A 15,781-nucleotide genomic window follows, 5' to 3' on the forward strand; every position below is an offset into this window, starting at 1 on the left:
TTTCAAGGGTTTTATGCATTTTTTGGGTCTGTTGGACAATATATTTCAAGGCCTACAAGCACATAAGCTTGGTTAGTGTTGGAACAATTGTCTAAATCTTGACTTGTGTCTAAACTCTGAAGGACACAGCAAGAGCTTTATTTGTACTAATAACTTTCCAAATACAAAACAAATCAAATCTTCCCAATTTGGGAATCTTACAAGAAAATATAAAAGATCTTAAAAGATCCTAGTAAAAAATCTTGGAAAATCTACCCTCAATAAGGAAACCCCAAAAAAGGAAAGTAAATCTACCACCCGATTCTGTCTTACGACACTCCCCCTCAAGTTGGAGCATAGATATTTATCATGCCCCACTTGATCTTATTAAACATCTTCTAACTTGAGCTCTTAATAAGCACATCAACCCACTAATTAACTGAGGTAACAAAGGTAATCTGAATCAGCCAAGCCTCAAATTTACCTTGATGAAGTGCCTTTCGACCTCCACATGGTTGGTCCTGTGAGCTTTGTCGATTACTAACTTGCTGTCTGAATATAGATCAATAGGTGCCTTTAAATCTGTCCCAAGCTCCTAAAGTAGCCCCTTCAACCACAGTACATCACAAATACCCTGAGGTAATGCTCTAAACTCTACCTCAGCACTAAATCTTGCAACTATTGCCTACTTCTTACTCCTCCATGCTACCAAGTTGCTTCCAACATATGTATAGTAGCTAGAGCCAAGCCTCCTGTCAGTTGGACATCATGCCTAGTCCGCATCTATGTATGCCTCAACTCTAAGGTGTCCATGAGCTGAAATCAAAATATATTTCCCTGGAATAGCCTTCAAATATATCAAGATCCAGCGCACTGCATCCAGATGTGAGGAATAAGGATCATGCATATACTAACTGACAAGGCTAGTTGCAACTGTGATATCTGGTCTAGTCTGTGATAAATAAAAAAACTTTCCAACCAACTTTTGATAGACTATCTTGCCCACTAGTTCTCTATCTTTTGCCTTCAAGTGTGAATTAGGTTCAACAAGAACCTCAACAGGCTTACATCCTAACATCATAGCTTCCTTCAGCAACCTCAAAGTATACTTTCTCTAAGAGAGAGAGACATCATTGGCCGAATATGCTAACTCAAGACCCATCATTCATTCGAACAACCTGAGTCAAAGGAACAGAGGAATAAGTATGAAACAATGAATATGAACCAATCATATGGTTGGTTGCCCCAGAGTCGATTATTTAGGAGGGAAAAGTTGAATTGACAATATGATAACCAAAAATACTTGCGGAAGACTGTGTATCAACAGAGGGAACAACAGCAGAGGCTACACTCACGCTGGAAGTTAGCGCTGAAGAAGACACGTTAAGTATAGACATCAACTAGTGAAGGTGTTGGAGCTTGTATGGGAAAAGAGGTGCTAGAGTACACAAGATGTTAAAATTAGTTTGGTATACAGATGCTTGATTGTTGCCCCTATTTCCATTCCTATCTCCACCACGGGAATTTGATAGACGTCCATGCAACTTCTAACACTTATCCTTTGTATGACGCTCTTCACCACAAAACTCGCAGTTCACTGGGCACGAGAATCACCACAACTAGGGTTATTGTTGCCAATACCAGCCACTAGTGCAAACCTATCAAAAGTCTAAGTATGAACTATAGCTGTCCCACAACTGTCCTTGTTGTCAACCATAACATAAGCTTGCTCCAAAGAAGGAAAAGGTTCTCAAGAAAGAATCTGTGCTCGAATCTGATCTTACTCAATATTTAGTACCACCAAAAAATCATACATTCTGAGCCTGTCTTCCCACTTTTGATAGGTAGCAACTGAGCAACATCTACAGCACAGGATGGAGTAAAACATCCATAGAAGACAAGGGTCTGATAATAGCCTCGAAGAGTGTTATAGTGATGAGATAGGATAAGCTCCTTTTGTCACAATTGATGAATTTTTCATCTGATCTCAAAGCATTGTGCATCATTCCCAACCTTAGAATAAGTCTCTTTCGCAACCTTCCATATTAAAGAAACATTAGGAAGGAGAAGGTAACTTTCTACAATACTTGATTCAATGGAATTAAGGAGAAACCTCGAAACCAAGCATTCATCTGTTTCCCACTTATCTTGAGCCGTACTAGAAGAAGAAGGCTTGATAGAGGTTCCTATGAAGATGGCCAGCCAAACCACGAGCACCAACTATAAGAGAAACAAAACGAGACCAGCGAAGAAATTGGTCCCATTAAGCTTAACACAGTGGTCATCTAAAAGGGAGAAAAATCACAATCTTATGAAATAGAAGAAACAAGTTGATCCTCAATACTAGATGTACCAAGAGGCGGGGCTAACTAAAATGGCCATCACGGGAACAAAGAGGGATTATGGACAAAGAAAAAAGAGGTTTGGTAGGAGAAAAATACTCGCCACAAAAATAGGAAATTAAACAATAATTTTTTTTAGAGAAAAAAATTTCAGAACCAGAAAAATAAAGGTGATGGTTCTAAAGACTCTTGCAAGGTACATGATGGCTCTAGAACAAATAATATAGGCCATGGATGCCAGGCAATATGCCTAAATGGATCACATTTCGAATTCCTAACTTGCTACTTTAGGTACCATATTTAAAGGCTTCCATGCTTCTTTAGTTTCTACTCCATGGATTATTGATACTGGAGCAACAAACCATATGACAGGTTCTGCTTCTCTTTTCTTGAATTATTTACCTACCTTAAGGAAAGATAAGGTCCGTATAGCTGATGGCTCTTACTCTTCCATTGTTGGAAAGGGAACCATACAGCATTCACCGTCCCTTTCTTCGTCCTCAGTTTTACATGTTCCATCTTTTTCTACTAACCTTCTTCCCATTAGTAGTCTTTCCAATGACTTGAATTGTAAGGTAACATTTTTTCCCTCCTACTGTGTCTTTCAAGATCTGATAACGGGGAAGGAGATTGGACGTGGTAAACTAAACAACGGACTCTACTTGTTGGAATCGAATGGAACCTCTTTTTCTGCTATGCTTGCTACTCCTCATCAGGTCAATTTGTCAGGTCTCCACCAGTGGCATCATAGGCTAGGCCATCCCCTTATAGGAACTCTAAGAAAACTTTTTCCCAATTTAGTCTCATTTTTGTCATAAGGAATTTTTTTGTGAAGCTTATGTTTTTACTAAACAGACTCGTTCAAGTTATTTGCCTTCTAATAATGATATAAGTTTTATTCCTTTTATGTTAATTCATAGTGATGTGTGGGGGCCTTGTCGTCACATATCTACTACTGGCCATCGTTTTTTTGTTACTTTTATTGATTGTCATTCTCGCTCCACATGGATTTATCTTTTAAAACAAAAAAAATGTAGTTTTTCGATGTTTTCAAGATTTTCATAATATGGTTAAAACTCAATTCAATGCCACTATGAAGGTCCTTCGCAGTGACAATGGAACCGAGTATAGTGAAACAGAATTTCAGAGATACCTCTTTGATTCTAGCATAATACATCAGACTAATTGTGTTGATACTGCAACCCAAAATGGAGTGGCCAAACGGAAGAACGAGCATCTTTTAAAGATTGCTCGTTGTCTTCTAATTGCCATAAATGTCCCCGACCAATATTGGAGTGACGCAGTTCTCACTGCATCATACCTCTTAAATAGGATGCCTAGTAGAATCCTTGACTTCAAATGCCCTAGTGAGGTCCTTCAAGAGACATCTTCCTTTATAGTTCCTCCAAGGATATTTGGTTGTGTGTTATGCCAGAACTCGACCCAAAAGAGTAAGTTGGAACCTCGTGGCCTCCGCTGCATTTTTCTAGGGTATTCTGCTACTCAAAAGGGTTACAAATGTTACCATCCTCTTTCGAGGAAGACAATAGTGTCCATGGATGTCATCTTTAATGAGTTTACTCCTTATACACCTCTCCAGGGAGAGACTCCAAGAGCAAAGGTGTTCTTTCCCACTTAGGATGTTCCTGTCACATATAGAGACCTACCAAACCCAATTCAACCCTAGTTAGAGATTCAGGAAGAGATTCCTTAATAGAGGGAGCATTCGGCTAGCATACATGTAGACACACAGTCTTCCCTTTCCCCATCTAAACCTTATGAGGATCCTATCCCGGGGGAGACCACTCCTGCAAGGCACACTATTAAGGTCTTTCAAAGGCAAATTGACCAAAGCAAGGATATGCAGACCTATTAGAGGAAGAAAACCAATTGGCAATAGTAGGTAAAGAAGGTTGACATGTTACCACTCCAATCTCCTAATCCAGATTCAGGTCTTGTAAGTATCCCTGAGGTATCTCCTTCTGACTTCCCTATTGCTGTTAGAAAAGGAATCAGATTGTGTACTCAACATCCTATAGCTAAATACGTTTCCTCTAATTCTTTATCTGACTCCTTCCTACCAACCCTTCATATCTTCTTTATCTATTACATCTATTCTAAAGACTTGGCAGGAAGCCTATGCTAATAAAAATTGGAAGGTAGTAATGGTAGAGGAAATGCAAGCTATGAAGAAGAATAGTACTTGGAAGTTGGTTACTCTTCCTCCAGGGAAACAACCGGTAGGTTGTAAGTGGGTGTTCGTGGTAAAACAGAACATGGATGGTTTAATCAACCGATTGAATGCTAGATTGGTTGCAAAAGGGTTCACTCAGACTTATGGAATTGATTATCAAGAGACCTTTGCTCCTGTTGCAAAATTGAATACAGTCAGGGACTTGTTATCAGTAACTGTGAATTAAGATTGGGATTTATATCAATTAGATGTAAAGAATGCATTTTTGCATAGAGAATTGAAAGAAGAGGTCGATATGGAAATCCCACATGGATTCTATGATAGCAAAACAAAAGGGAAGGGTTGGTAGAAAGCCTCCAAAAAGCCGTGACATCGATAGGTTACAAGCAAATTAATGCTAACCATACTCTCTTTGTGAAAAGGTCAGGAACTCACGTTAAGCTTCTTATAGTTTATGTAGATGACATTGTCATCACTGGGACTGATGGGGCAGAAATACAAAAGTTGAAGAGCTTCCTCGGCAAGGAATTTGAGGTCAAAGATCTAGGGAAACTCAAGTACTTCCTAGGAATTGAGGTCGCTAGGTTAAAAAGAGGCATCTATTTGTCCCAACGCAAGTATACTTTTGGAAGTGGGAATATTGGGATGTAAATCCATGGATACCCCAATTGAAGCAGGTATTAAGCTTAAAGAGAAAGAGGGAGTACCAGTAGATAAAGGGAGATATCAAAGGTTGGTTAGAAAACTGATTTATTTGTCTCACACCAAACCTAACATTGCTTTTTCAGTAAGCCTAATGAGCCAGTTTATGCATGACCCATAATCGACTCATATGAATATTGTTACTAGAATACTTCAGTATTTGAAATCCACACTAGGAAAGGGAATACTTTTGTCACCCTCAGATAATTTGAAAGTGGGAGCTTATATAGATGCTGATTGGGCTAGTTCACCTGACAGAAAATCAATATCAGGATACAATACATTTGTTGGGGGCAATTTAGTAACCTGGAGAAGTAAGAAGCAAAATGTGGAGTCATTGTCTAGTATAGAGGCTGAGTATAGATCCATATTTGAGGAGTATGTGAACTTTTATGGCTAAAGGGTCTATTAGAAGATATTGGGTTTCCTATTACAAGTTCCATGATGTTATATTGTGACAACAAGGCTGCCATTAGTATAGCCAATAATCCAGTGCAACATGATCGTACAAAACATACTTAGACAGATAGATTTTTTTGTCAAAGGAAAGTTGGAACAAGGGCTGATATGCACGCCTTTTGTGAGATCTGGAGATCAAGTAGCTGACATCTTTACTAAAGGACTGAAGGAAGGAGACTTCTACCCTATTTTGAGCAAGTTGGGGATGATAAACATCTATGCCTCAACTTGAGGGGGAGTGTTGGTTGGTTCGGTTTATTTGTGGGTTGGTTTAATTATAAATTGTGGTTCAAGTTATTATTATCAGTTGTTTAGTGAGGGTAATTATGTAACTTTGTATATTTCACATTATTATAAATAAGAAACTTAGGGATCACATTGATCATCTAAGGATTCAATTATTTCCACAGATTCCTTCTTAAATTAGGATTTTATTTTTTTTATTTGAGTAGGAGTTCCTTAAAACAATATTCCTTTTGTTTCTATTTCCAACTTGAATCCTAGTGTGACTCCTTCAATGTAAGGCTATCAACAAAGCCTCCTACATGTAATCAACACAGTTGATGATTAATAAAAATTGGATTGAAGGAAAATTGTGAAGTTCTAAAGGCTTCCACGGAGGATCGTTGGCGCCACTTGGAGCATCCAGACTTCCTACAATTTGTTTAAACAATCCTCTTCTTCAAACACATAAGTATACCCTATACCTTATCCCTACCCTCTCTCACACCCTACCCCCTTTGCAATCCTTCTCCCTTCCCAACCCCTTTAAGGCAACAACCCCTCCCTCCAAAACCCTCATTCCTCTATATTTTATAACTCCACCCCCAAATCATTACCCTCTAAGGACCACCTTCCTCTTCCCTTGACTCATACTCAACTCCCATCTCCCACCCCTAACTCCTCACACAACGCTAAAACCCTAAACTTCAAATACCTACTTCTCCTCAACCATTTACCAAAATCCTGTTCAATCCAGGATACACCCTCTTCCCTCCCTTAACACTCAACTAACCTTGGCCCTAGACCATGATGTAACCAAAAGGACCACCCCCTTAAGAGAAGCCCCAAAAGCCAAAAGAAAGGAGAGGATTGCTGCCAAGACCTTGCGGCCCTATAAGAAGGCTGAACCAAATGGGGACAATTTGGTCATTTTGCCACTTCCTTGTGAGTTCCAACTAATCTGGTTAGATGAAGCACAACTTTAGGAGTTCAAATCTCCTTTTACTTTGTTATTCGAGTCCTTGTTTGTTAAGTTATGAAAGAGTCCTTGTCTAGCTAGGAGTCCTAATTAGAGAAGGGTTGCTTTTCTTGGGTCCAGAACTTTAGTAAGATCCCAAATCTACTTTTGTTTTTGAGTTTGGATTTGTCTTTGTCAAGTTATTGAAGAGTCCCAGTTAAGGTAGGAGTCCCAATTAGAAAGGGATTCACTTAGTTACAGTCCAATTCTTACAAGGAGTATAGATCTACTCTAAATTTGTAAGTTGGATTATTATAGGTTTGAGTTATGATGAAATCCTTGATGGGATGAGAGTCCTTAGTCCAATTAGAATCTACTTCAGATCACTTTCTAAGTTTGAGTCCTAGTGTGAGTTCATTCATGTAAGGCTATAAAAAAAAGTCTCTCTAGCTTGTAAAAGATATTGGGTGAACAATAAAATTTTGGAAGGTGTCAAGAGAGGAGTTGTGAGGGAGGGAGACTTGTGGCTGTGTCCTGTGTGTGCATAATTTTCTGCAATTGAAGATCTTCAATTCTCCCATTCCCTTCTTTAAGTAAGTACCAAGACCCAACCCCAATCCCTACTTTTACTGTTCTCCTTCCCTCACCTTTGCAACCCCATCTTCCCTTTTCCCCATAGCTTGCAGCAACCACTCCCCATCCCCAAACCCTAGTTCTCTCAATCCAAATCCCTATAGAAAACCACTTCCCCCACCCCTCCCTTAGCTTTCAATCCTATCCATAGGCCTACCCTCCTCCCCACCTAACCCTAGGGAGACTAATCCCTTCTTCTTCCCCTAAACCCTAAGCCTCATGTCTTTTTCAATTTTTTGGAACTTTTTTGGGATTTTTGGAATTTTTCAAAGACCTAAAATTGAGGTCAGATCTACACCAAGGTTCTTACACGGTTTTTTGGTTAGTTTTCTTGCATGCTACCTATTTAAAGCATAAAGAGCACAATCATAAAGGTAGCTTTCTAAAAGAAAAGAACCAATAATGAGTTATCATTCAAGTTTTAGTATACATGACAGTTTCTGAGAAATACAAACTTTATAAAATTGAAGAAACTGTATTGCATAAATTAAATATTAGATACCAAATTACAAAAACAATAATAAAAAAGGAACTCCCAGGCTTCCGTTCCAAGTTCAGTGCCTAGGTGGATCTATCCCTTGAGACGCATACTTCGAATAAAGTCATACTCCATAGCCAGCAACTCCACCTTTCACTCCATAAGGACTACAACCATGGAGCAAGAAACAAACAAGGTCAAGGAAGACAGTGATGACTTATTAGTGAAAAAGAGGCTGAAAGAGGTAAAAGTGGCAAAAAATGGGGGGGGGGGGGAGATCCCCGAAGTTCTAACCGGCGGCACCTACAAGTTTCACGAAATTTCGTAGATTTCAAACGTGATTTGGGATTTTTTAATAAGTTTTAACAAATTTCTGTCAAAACCTTGGTTTCAAAATTTCAACCAAGACGGGTCAATACCTTGGAATAAAGTTTTGCCCATAGGATTTCATCTCTGATTTGGAAAAAGACCAAGAATACGACCAATATTTCGATGGTCGAATCACCTATAGATCATCTACGGCTATCTAACCATTGCATCTGTTCCAACTTTAGGGACCTCATCCCCCCAAGCCTAGTGACCCTCCCCCTTAATTTCAGCCCAATCGAACCAACCAAATGATGTATCCTGGGTTGGACCCCCCAAAAAAAATTGGGCCAAAACCAGGCCTAAAAAGTGCACCTAAGACTGGCTGAATACCCCCAGGGTACTCTAGTCATTTTACAAGCCCCACTTTTGGGGCCCAAATATGGGTCTTATTTGCTCCCCACGATCCTAGGCTGAGGGATATATTTTTATTTTTTATTTCTGACAAGTCAGTTAAGAGTTATAGTCTATTAAAGTTTGTGTTGAGTTGTTAGGATAGAGTTCCTTAATTTTTGGAAACCTCATCTTAAAGTAGGTCTATTTTAGTTAAGTGTTTGTTGAGTCACAAATAAGTGTCTATAAGAGATTCTAATCTAAGGGCTGGAATCTCGTAGCAATTTGATTCCTTTTTAAAGTGTTGATAGAGTCCAGTTTGAGTTGTAATTGGAGCAAAGAGTCCTAATTAGCTGGTGCAACCTTATTAGAAGATCCTGGAAGATAACCCTCAATCTCCAGTCCTCAACTCATCTCCCCCTATTGCACCTCATATCTCTTTCTCCTATGCCTATCTTCGTGGGCGAGCAAGATGAACCCATCACAACTTCCTTCGATCAAAGGAATGGAATGAAAGGGGAGGAGTGGGCAGTCTCGATCTGGCAGAAGGACCCGTAGCAATAGCCATAGGGAGCAAGATCCTGACGTTCGTAAGCCTGATTCTAACCTCCAATGCATGGGCGGCTGCTTCTCGATTCACTCACTCCAACAAGCATTCTAAGATATCGAACTCGAGTTGGATCAGAGAAAGCATCTGAACAGCATTTCCTTGAGTAGGGGCTCCCTACTAGGTTCGAAAGCCATAGTCAGGAGTTGTTGGTCGGGAGCGTCGAAGCAGAACCTTAAGTTTCATCCATTGAACCATGACCAGCAGCATCACCATATGAACCAGCTGCGGAATAGCCTAATTATTCACCATCAATTTGCTAGGCATCCCTACCCATTGCTTCAGCCAGAGCCTATTCCAAAGCCGGGAGCACCGGAAACATATCGATACAGAAACCCGAGATCAAGACTAGCGTGCTGTAGTTTTTTAGCTGGCTGCTAGTTGTAGCTCACTAGCACACGTACTCTTCTACTAGCATAGCAAGTCAGTTACATCGCCAAACCCTACTTTAACTCCTTATTCCTTTGCAGCCTGAATTCCCAAAAACCCTAGTCTTCTTTTGCTTAGATCTATCAAACCCTTCACCCAAATCATATTTCCTTTTAGAATCATCATCCCCAAACCCTCCTCTACATTCAACCTTAACCCTAGCCCTAGCCACCCCCGAGAATCCCTAATTCAGTACTGAATTTTAATTCACAGGAGGTTCAGATCTAGATGTCAATAAACCCTAGACCCTAAGCTTACCCGAACCCTGTAGGCCCTATACCTTAAAACCCCTCAAGCCAGCATTATACTTGAACTACAGGATTAGAAAACCATAATTCTACTGCTGGTTCACTTGGATTGATCCTGAAGACTGGCCCCCAAATTTGGGGGTTACATCAAAATATCCTCTAGAAACCGTAGAAACTGTGTGAAATCCTAGTTGTGGGAATTGAATCTGAAATAAAACTGTCAAACTGATTTAATTCCCTTAAATCCCAACCCAATTAAAGCCTGGCCGAACCCTATTCTCTTTCCCTAACAACCCTAAATTGCCCCTAGACCTCTAGAAACACTTGCCACAGGGTGTATCTAGCCCAAAATAGCGGCTATCCACCTTGGAACTGCCCCAGAAGACCTAATTGCTGGGTGCTTAAATCCTTAATTTACTGCTGGTTCAATTGAAGTGGTCCTGTAAACTGACCCTCAATTTGGGGGTTACATCGTAGGAATTAGTATATTGTTGGGTACCATACATGTTGGTCCTTTGATCCCATGGATTTTCTACATAATAGACCACTTTCATGAGCCTGAACTATGGGCAATTAAGTTTATACGAAATTTAGGTTTTAAATTGAACTGGTTTGGCTGGTTTGAACAGTGATTGATGCTGTTAGGAATGCCCAAATGAGCCAATTCGAACTTAAAATACTTTATTTCCCACTGAAGGCTTTGTAGACGCTAGGCTTCTTATTTTTGGATTTATTGACGAAATGGGCCTAAAAGTGTGGGTGATGCTAGTACACGAGATTAGAAGTTAAATTCAGTGTTTCTATTAGTACTTTATGATACATAAATAGCTAGAAAAAATTCAATTTCAATTTTATTTACCTTATCAAGACTTCAGTAGGAGTTTAGAAGTTCCATCAAATAATAGATGTATGGACAAATCTAGTCACCATAGACATATATAGTAAACGGGACTTAGACTCCCTAACAACAGAGGAATTATTTGCAAGATTAGAAACATATTTAGGAATGTCGGTAAAAGCAGCCTGGGAAAGATTTAAAGAAGAGTTCCCAGCATCATATCAACTTATACATTAGGTTGATCAAGATTCTGTCAATAGTATAATGGGGATCATATTTTTTATATTGGATATTTCTTGGCGGGTTTTTATAAGTCATATATGTTTACTTATCAAATGTTATATGTTATACTACAATTATAGACATATTAATGATATCTAGTCTGGAAATTTCAGAAAATAAGAAAGAAAGGATATGAGGCTTAGGGTTTAGGGAAGGAAGAAGGGTTTCAGTCTGCCTAGGTTGGGGGGTGGGTAGGACTATGGTTAGGGCAAAAGCGAGGGGAGGGAAGGGGAAAGACGTATCCTAAAGGGATTGGGAATTTGGGATTAAGTGAGAAAAGAAGCGGGGAGAGGGTAGGGGCTCGGGTGGGGCTTCTTGTACCTACTTGTAGAAGAAGATTGGGGTTGAAGAACATTCAGATCTGCAGCATTTGTAAACACAAAGCAGCCACAAGTTTCCCCTCCTAGGTAAAACCCACAGCTCTTCTCCTTGCATCTTCAATCTCAAATTTTATTATTGATCAGATCCGTCTTTTACAAGCTGGAGAGGCTTTATTTATAGCCTACATTAATGAATTCACACTAGGACTCAAACTTAGAAGGTGAAACTAATTCAGGATTTAGGACTCTAGTTGAACCAAAGACTCTCACTCCGACAAGGACTATCACCACTCATCCTAGAATGATCCGAATTACAAAATAAGAGTAGATCTAGACTCCTTGGAAGAACTGGCAGTAACTAAGAGAATCCTTTTCTACGGGGGACTCCTAACCTAACTAAGACTCTTCAATAATTTTTCCTAAACTCAACCAAATTCGAAAAAAAAAGTGGATTTGAGATCATAATAACATACTAGATCCAGCAAACCCTAACTTTAATCAACTAGAACAATGTAAAATTACCAAAATTACCCTGGTTTACTGTAAGGCCGTAGGGTGTTGGGCTATCACCCTAAGCCCTATTCCAGCCTTTATTACTGCCCTGACTCTGGTTACATCCAGATCTTTCTACCTTTGCATTGCATTTGATTCCTAGCCATCTATTTACAAGAATGACTGCTGAAAAAAACACATTCATAGGAAATAAAAGAACCTGCCACACCCGGTAGAATATAAAACATGAACATTCTAGAGGTGTTCTATCAACCCAACAATTGGAAAGGCCAAAGCAGCTCTCCATTTAACTCAAATAGGCCCTCAAAACCTTTTCCCCGAGTAAATGAGCAACCTAAAGACGGACTCAACAATTGTTAAAATACTTTCAGATAGGTCAGTTCGCTGAGTTGTTCTTCCTTATTTTCCACAAAGGTGAGAAAACTAATATAGCATTCTCAGTCCACCCCTAGTGCAGCCCCAACTTAAGAAGGGCCACTCCTTCCAAAATCTTTAAAGAAACAACTCATACGGAACCAAGAAAGGGTTTCTTGAAATTCCAGTTTGTGGGATATGGGGGGTTATTTCTGATATGGACTGTGACAGAATGATTTTGCTGGTAAGAATGAATCTGTTTAGTGACCTCTGAATTCCCTGGTTGGATTAATTGAAATCAAACAGTATTAACGATGATTGGGTGTTAGTTTTGGACAAAATTTAGAATGGTGGAACATATGGCGGGATGGAGCAGGTTCTTGAGACATGAGATGAAAACTAATGGGAATGGGCTGAAACTTGGAGGGAATGTCGGTAACGATATATAGAAACAATCCCCAAAGTTTGGTTGGGTTTGGATGCCTAAATGGAAGATATAAAGATTCTTATTTTGGTGGGCTCAGGGAGTATCAAAATTCAAGTCAAAAAAATTCATATCTTGAAATTGAATGGTCAAAACAGGGTCAAACTAGAATCTAAGGTCACTACTCACTAGGGGGATGATGTCCGTAAAGTGTGGGTCAAATCTGTAGGTTAGATTGGCGTAGATATAACCTTAAATTTTGGGTGTCTTGGGAACTCCAAATATGTTCAAAAAAAATATCTAACAGAAACAGAGAATTGTTGTAGGCTACCAATAATACCTGAATGAAGCTTTGAAGATGGAATACAGATGGAGAATGAAGGTTGAACTCGGATCTTCAATCAATGCAGGTGTTTATGCTTGATTTCACCAAAAACCTTCCTAGGTATGGATCTTCAAACTAGTTGACAGAACCAGAACTCCTCCTACTTGGGTTCTCAAACTAATTAATAGAACCAATAACTTAAACACACACAAAGTGCTCAAAAAGAAGCTTATCATTTGATATTTAAATCTGATATCAGAAAGTAACTAGCCTATAGTGACTTACACTTTAAACTCAAATAAAAACATAAGCAAACACTAATCTGCCCTTATAATATAAGTTGGGTAGCATTTACATGATTAGACCAATTAAACTAACAAACTAACCCATTTTTGTACTTCACCTAGAGGCTAAACTTTTGGGCCCATGACCCCACACAAACATATTAAACAAAGGCCCAATCCCATATCTATCAACCCTAGGCTGAACTCAAAGAAAAATAGGCCCCCAAAAAAAAAAAAAAATGAAACTACTAATAAGGACTGCTCTCAAATAAGATTCAATGATCCTTGTATCCTAAAGAGCCCATATATAATACTGGAAACAACAAAAAGCGCAAACTAATTTCACTGATTAATATGCCTTAGAGCCCAATCAAAAATCAGGTGGGGTTCATATTTTCCACTTCCCTATATTACATGATTCTTAATGCCAAAAAAACCCTATGCAACAATCCTAGATGGCGGTAAGCAACATGTGAGATATAGACCAAGGGCAGAAAGAAATACTCTGCCAGATCATGTTTCAGCTCCTTGACTCCCAGCACAACGCTCAGCTGTCTAAAATCAGCTACAGCTGTAAGAATTCTTACCTACAGCAGCACTATTAGGTGTAGGGATTCCCCCATACAGCAGCACCGATACCATGGGGGTAATTTAAGAATATTTGACTTTTTATTTAGTCTCTTATCCAATTCATGTTAGGATTTGTAATCCTAATAGGAAGTCAATAGTGAATCTTAGTTTTAATTTGAGTCCGAGTTCTATTTGAGCTCTATGTCAGCCATTGTCCATTGAGGCTATAATGCAGCTGTATTTGCTCAGCTAAGCCACAATTTATTAAATACGAGTTTCTAAGGGTGTTGCTGATAGCTGTCTACTTGTGCTGCACACACACACACACACCCAAAAAAAAAAAAAAAAAAAAAAACCCCTCTTCATCGAAGTCTTAAGTTGAATCATCTCCCACCCCAAAATTCTTCTTCTGCTACTCTTACAGGTCATAAACCCTACCATCTAGAAATCATCCAGAAACCTTGAAACCTACATTTGGACCAAACCAACCATCAGTATTGTCCCATATTGGATGATTGGATTGAATCTCTGCCACACCATCTGGAAACTCGATCTAGCTGCACCAATTCTGGCCGCTAGAAACCTAATTTCCCTTACATTCTTCTATCCCACAATCCAGAAACCTTACCTGGTTCTGCTGCCATTATATTCCAGCACTATTTCACCATTAAACCTTCAAAGAAACCTTTACTGTTAGATACCCTTACACTCACTTAGCATAACCATATTATCAAACCCAAGTTCCTACAAGACTTTAACCCTGATTTGGACAACCCCCCCCCCATTCTTGAACTAGCGAAACTTATTCCCCGATCCTAGTTATTGCCTTATTGGATTCTAGTTGGATCTTTCCAACCAAGAATTACATGACACATAAGTGGTGAACAACATAAACGGACGCTTGCTTGTTACACACTGAAGAGAAAATAAAGTAACAAGTTCCCTCAAAGCCTCATGATTCAGAAAAACGATTAAAAGAGAGTAACAAAGTTTACCAGAGTTTTTGTGTGGTGCTGATACCACTGACGCTTTTGGCTTGCCAGAACCTCAGGGTTAAAATTCGAACGAGAACTCTTCTCAGTGGTCTCGCCACCCCATCGCAAAGCCTTCTGCATCTGAGACTTCAATTTGTGAAAACTGTTACTCCGTTTAGGTAAAAATACTTCGCTTTGACAACGACGATGCCCTGGTGGCACCGGGTGTGGAATGTTCGGACTGCCCACATAACTATTATTAAATACTTGGCCAGCCGCTCTAATTGCGTCCTCAGAAAATTGCTGCAAGGCAGCAGAATGAGATAGTTCTTGACCATCTCGTGTGTTCCCATCTTCTTCTGTTGTTCCCATTGCATGTACTTCAACTCATCCTTCTAAAATTCATATATCTCAATAATTGAGCGCTCCACTAAGCTATAGGAAAGGAAGTGAAGCAACCAGTACACATTGCCACCATTAATAGCTCTGTTTTCAACAAACTCTGTGAACCTTTCGCAACCAAGCGACCACAAAAACGTTTGAACCCTCGAATTACTCAAATATTCTTGAATTCTCTGCAAGGATCCAAATTAATATATCTGAAACATGAATAGCTGCTTGGTCGACCTCTTATTAACCACAAACTAAGCATTGTCAACGCTTTCAAATGCATTTAGTTGGTACCTGACCGAATAGAAATTGCGACTCAGAACAAGAAACCTTCCAGGAAGACGATATTCAAAACAAATGGAATTAAAAAGACAAGCATCAAATCTTGTAGCATTGATCTTCATATATGGATGAACGAATCAAAACGTTAGCAAATTTAAACGAAGCATGAACGTTTCTGTACTTATTTCACCAGCTTCAAGCGTACCTATTCATCAATCTTTAAGGGTTTCGTTCCTTTTTCGTGTATTGTGACGGCCATATTCACTTTCATACAG

The 15,781-nt window shown here is 39.3% G+C and overlaps 1 protein-coding gene across 1 annotated transcript in view; it reads right to left on the reverse strand.

Moving 5' to 3' along the window:
• LOC149022736 (uncharacterized) overlaps positions 1-15,332 on the reverse strand; it is a 65,388-nt gene extending 50,056 nt beyond the window's left edge. Inside the window, exon 1 of the mRNA XM_089150686.1 lies at positions 14,856-15,332. Within this exon, the coding sequence (XP_089006812.1) occupies positions 14,856-15,206 (351 nt within the window). The 5' untranslated portion in view covers positions 15,207-15,332. The remainder of the gene's footprint in view (positions 1-14,855) is intronic.
• Positions 15,333-15,781: the final 449 nt, after the last annotated feature.

Source organism: Hakea prostrata, chromosome 3 (assembly GCF_041222555.1).
Source record: "Hakea prostrata isolate BN-2017 chromosome 3, UWA_Hpros_2, whole genome shotgun sequence".
In the NCBI taxonomy this organism is placed as follows: Eukaryota; Viridiplantae; Streptophyta; class Magnoliopsida; order Proteales; family Proteaceae; genus Hakea; species Hakea prostrata.